The sequence below is a fragment of the Borostomias antarcticus genome (genome assembly GCF_949987555.1).
Source record: "Borostomias antarcticus genome assembly, contig: scaffold_735, whole genome shotgun sequence".
Classification (NCBI taxonomy): domain Eukaryota; kingdom Metazoa; phylum Chordata; class Actinopteri; order Stomiiformes; family Stomiidae; genus Borostomias; species Borostomias antarcticus.
In genome coordinates, this window is record NW_028176151.1 from 6,627 (window position 1) to 10,000 (window position 3,374).

A 3,374-nucleotide genomic window follows, 5' to 3' on the forward strand; every position below is an offset into this window, starting at 1 on the left:
CAGTCTCTATATATCAGAACCGACTTTACTGTCGGAATGTTGGTGATGTGTTTATTTTATTTTTTCTCAGAATGTGAATAGTAGCACTCTATGAACATTGAAATGCTTTTTTTTTTGTATTTATTTTTATTTAAAAAGTCCCCCAAAGCTCCGCCCACATCCCGACTCCTCCCACATGGCGTGGAGTGTCCGACCGGGGCAGGTCTCAGTCCCCGGATGTCTTAATCACCTGGAACAGCGTGACGTTGTAGAGCACCTGATGGCCGTTGTTCCAGGTGTAGAGCACCCTCTCGCGCGGGTTGTAGTCCATCATGGAGATGTGTGAGTACTGGTTGTGGAAGGGGATGTCCGTGTACTCGTAGGTGGACGTGTTGGTGTAGTAGGCGAAGTAGATCTTGGCGCCGGCCAGGTGGGAGTTGGTGACGTACAGCGTGCCGCAGATCATGAAGGACTCGCCGGCGCTGCGCTTCGGGAAGCCCGTGTCCCACGTCTGCAACACCTCCAGGCTCTGGGGCTCCAGCCGGCCGATCACGATGTTCCCGGCGTTGGGGATGGTGGTGTAGACCGCCCACAGCCCGTTCTCGTCCGCCATCAGGTCGATGTCGGACGAGCCGCCCCAGGAGTAGGGGAAGGTGTTGTTGTAGCCGGCGCCGCTCAGGCTGCGCTGGACCAGGACGCTGCGCGAGCGGAAGTGGTACTTGATCACGATGTTGCTCTGGTGCTTGTTGTAGTACAGGGAGCCGTTGTAGACTACGTGGCCGGTGCCCGCCCAGGCGTGGGGCAGCAGGTGCTGGACGAAGTTCTGCCCCTTCATGAAGTCGGCCATGGTGCGGTACTCCAGCACGCGCCGGCCCTTTAAGTAGCCGTCCATGGACCACACCTGCCGAGAGGAGGAGAGGAGAGAGAGGTCAGAGAGGAGGAGGGAGGAGGAGGAGGAGGAGGAGGAGATGATGTGGCCCTCAGTAGGGTTGTGATTGGGTGAGGGTGGCGGTAAGCCTGTAAACCCCCGGGTTACCTGTGATTCTGCTCTGAGTTACGGTAAATGTGTGTGTGTGTGTGTGTGTGTGTGTGTGTGTGTGTGCGCAGCGCTATTGATTTCTGGGTAGGGGAGTGAAGATGTTGGCTGGACTCTGCCGGTGACCTCGCAGCCTGTGTTCCTGCCCTCCCCGGTTTGCACTTACAGGAAATCAATCCGGTTAGCAGCTCTCTCTTTTTCCTCAAGACGCTCGCCGCCTGCGTCCCTGTGACTGGCGGGAGGGGGCGGTGGCGGGGGGGGGGGGGGCACTGACAGGGCAGCGTCCTCCGCCGTCCCATCGGCTCTCGAGCGCCCCCCCCCCCCCCCCACCCCCCTCCCCCGCGGCTACGCTAGCCGTCCGTCCGGTTAGCCGGCGGTCGTACCCGTTCTTTATCGCGCCCTTTAATGCGTCTGGCGAGCTCCGCGGGGAAGGCGGATCTCCTCGCTGTTGCTACCCCCCCTCCTCCTCCCTCCTCCCCCTCTTCCCTGACTATCCTCCTACTTCAGAGATGCTGCAGAGAGTCGTGCACTAGTTCCCACTTCCGTTCCCGGGGGGGAGGAGGGGAGCTGGTGCTGAATAGCCGCTGAATTATGGAGGAGGAGAGATTATGGAGCATTAAGGATGGTTTCTCCTTCTCCAGCTCAAGGAGTCCCTGGAGTGTTGGGTGCTTGGAGACTCTAGTGTGGCCCGTGGTATAGCCAGGAAGAAATACAGGCAGTCAGACAGACAGGCAGACAGACAGACAGGCAGGCAGCCAGACAGACAGGCAGACAGACAGACAGACAGACAGACAGACAGACAGACATGCAGGCAGGCAGCCAGACAGGCAGGCAGTCAGACAGGCAGTCAGACAGACAGGCAGTCAGACACACAGGGAGCCAGCCAGACAGACAGATAGACAGACAGACAGACAGACAGACAGACAGACAGGCAGGCAGACAGACAGGCAGGCAGGCAGACAGACAGACAGGCAGGCAGACAGACAGACAGACAGACAGACAGACAGACAGACAGACAGACAGACAGACAGGCAGGCAGACAGACAGACAGACAGACAGACAGGCAGACAGACATGCAGACAGGCCATCGCTCCACAGTCTAGATATGCGTGGGCTCTATTTCAGCATAGCGTGAGATCCAATGACATTTCCCTCTCAAATGGAGTCACGATGATTGATACGGGCGCCGATGTGATCAGTGTGATGTAGAAGGCTGTTAATGTGATCAGTGATTGATATGATGATGACTAATGTGATCTCAGTGAGTGAGGTGATCATTAAACAGGACGAGAGAGAGACAGAGAGAGAGAGAGAGAGAGAGGGAGAGAGAGAAAGAGAGAGGGAGGGAGAATTGGAAGCAAGATCAGAGAATGACCTTTCCTGAAAATCTCCATTTACTGCAGTCTGAGACCTGACAACGGGTAGATCAGACCATCTCTGCCCCTCCCCTCTCCACTCCTCTCCGATTCCATCCCCCCTCTCCTCCCTCCCTCCCTCCCTCCCTCCCTCCCTCCCTCCCTCCCTCCCTCCCTCCCTCCCTCCCTCCCCCCTTCCCCTGTGCCCTCAGGGGGCCTTGTTAATGCGAGACCACATGTCATCTCCAATCAGCCAAAGCCATTCCACTGTATCGTCCCCGGCCAGACCCTGTCCCGGCCCACTGTATCGTCCCCGGCCAGACCCTGTCCCGGCCCACTGTATCGTCCCCGGCCAGACCCTGTCCCGGCCCACCGCCGCGGACCGTAATTACCCAGGTGATTGGTGAAACTTCTGCCTAAACAAGTCATTTGTTTCTCCATCCATGATGGAACGATTAATCAGCCAGCTGAGAGGAGATGACGGAGGAGGGGGGGGGAGGAGGAGGAGGGGGGCGCGGGGGGAGGGGGGTGCTATCCATCAGTGACTCAGCCGTCTCTCTCTCTCTCTCTTTCTCACTCTTTCTCTCTCTCTGTCTCTCTGTCACTGTCTCTCTCTCTGTTTCTCTCTCTCTCACTGTCTCTCTTTCTCTCTCTCTCTCTCTCTCTTTTTCTCTCTCTCTCTCTCTCTCTCTGTCTCTGTCTCTCTTTCTCTCTCTCTCTTTCTCACTCTTTCTCTCTCTCTTTCTCTCTCTCTGTCTCTCTCTCTCACTGTCTCTCTCTCTCTGTCTCTCTCTCTCTATGTCTCTCTTTCTTTCTCTCTGTCTCTCTCTCTCTCTCACTGCCCCTCTCTCTCTCTCTCTCTCTCTCACTCTCTCTCTCCCTCTCTCTCTCACTGTCTCTCTCTCTCTCTCTCTCTCCCCTCCATTGCACCCTCTATCCTAATCCTTCATCTTAATCCAGGCTTTGAGCGTGAACCACGGCGTGGTTTCCCTCAGGTCCTCCAG

At 56.7% G+C, this 3,374-nt stretch overlaps 1 protein-coding gene across 1 annotated transcript in view; it reads right to left on the reverse strand.

Annotated features, from left to right (window-relative positions):
• Nucleotides 1–205: 205 nt before the first annotated feature.
• olfm2a (olfactomedin 2a) overlaps nucleotides 206–3,374 on the reverse strand; it is a gene marked incomplete at both ends in the record, with an annotated part of 9,025 nt that continues 5,856 nt past the window's right edge. The window contains one exon of the mRNA XM_084462673.1: nucleotides 206–880. Coding sequence (XP_084318799.1) covers nucleotides 206–880 — 675 coding nt within the window. The remainder of the gene's footprint in view (nucleotides 881–3,374) is intronic.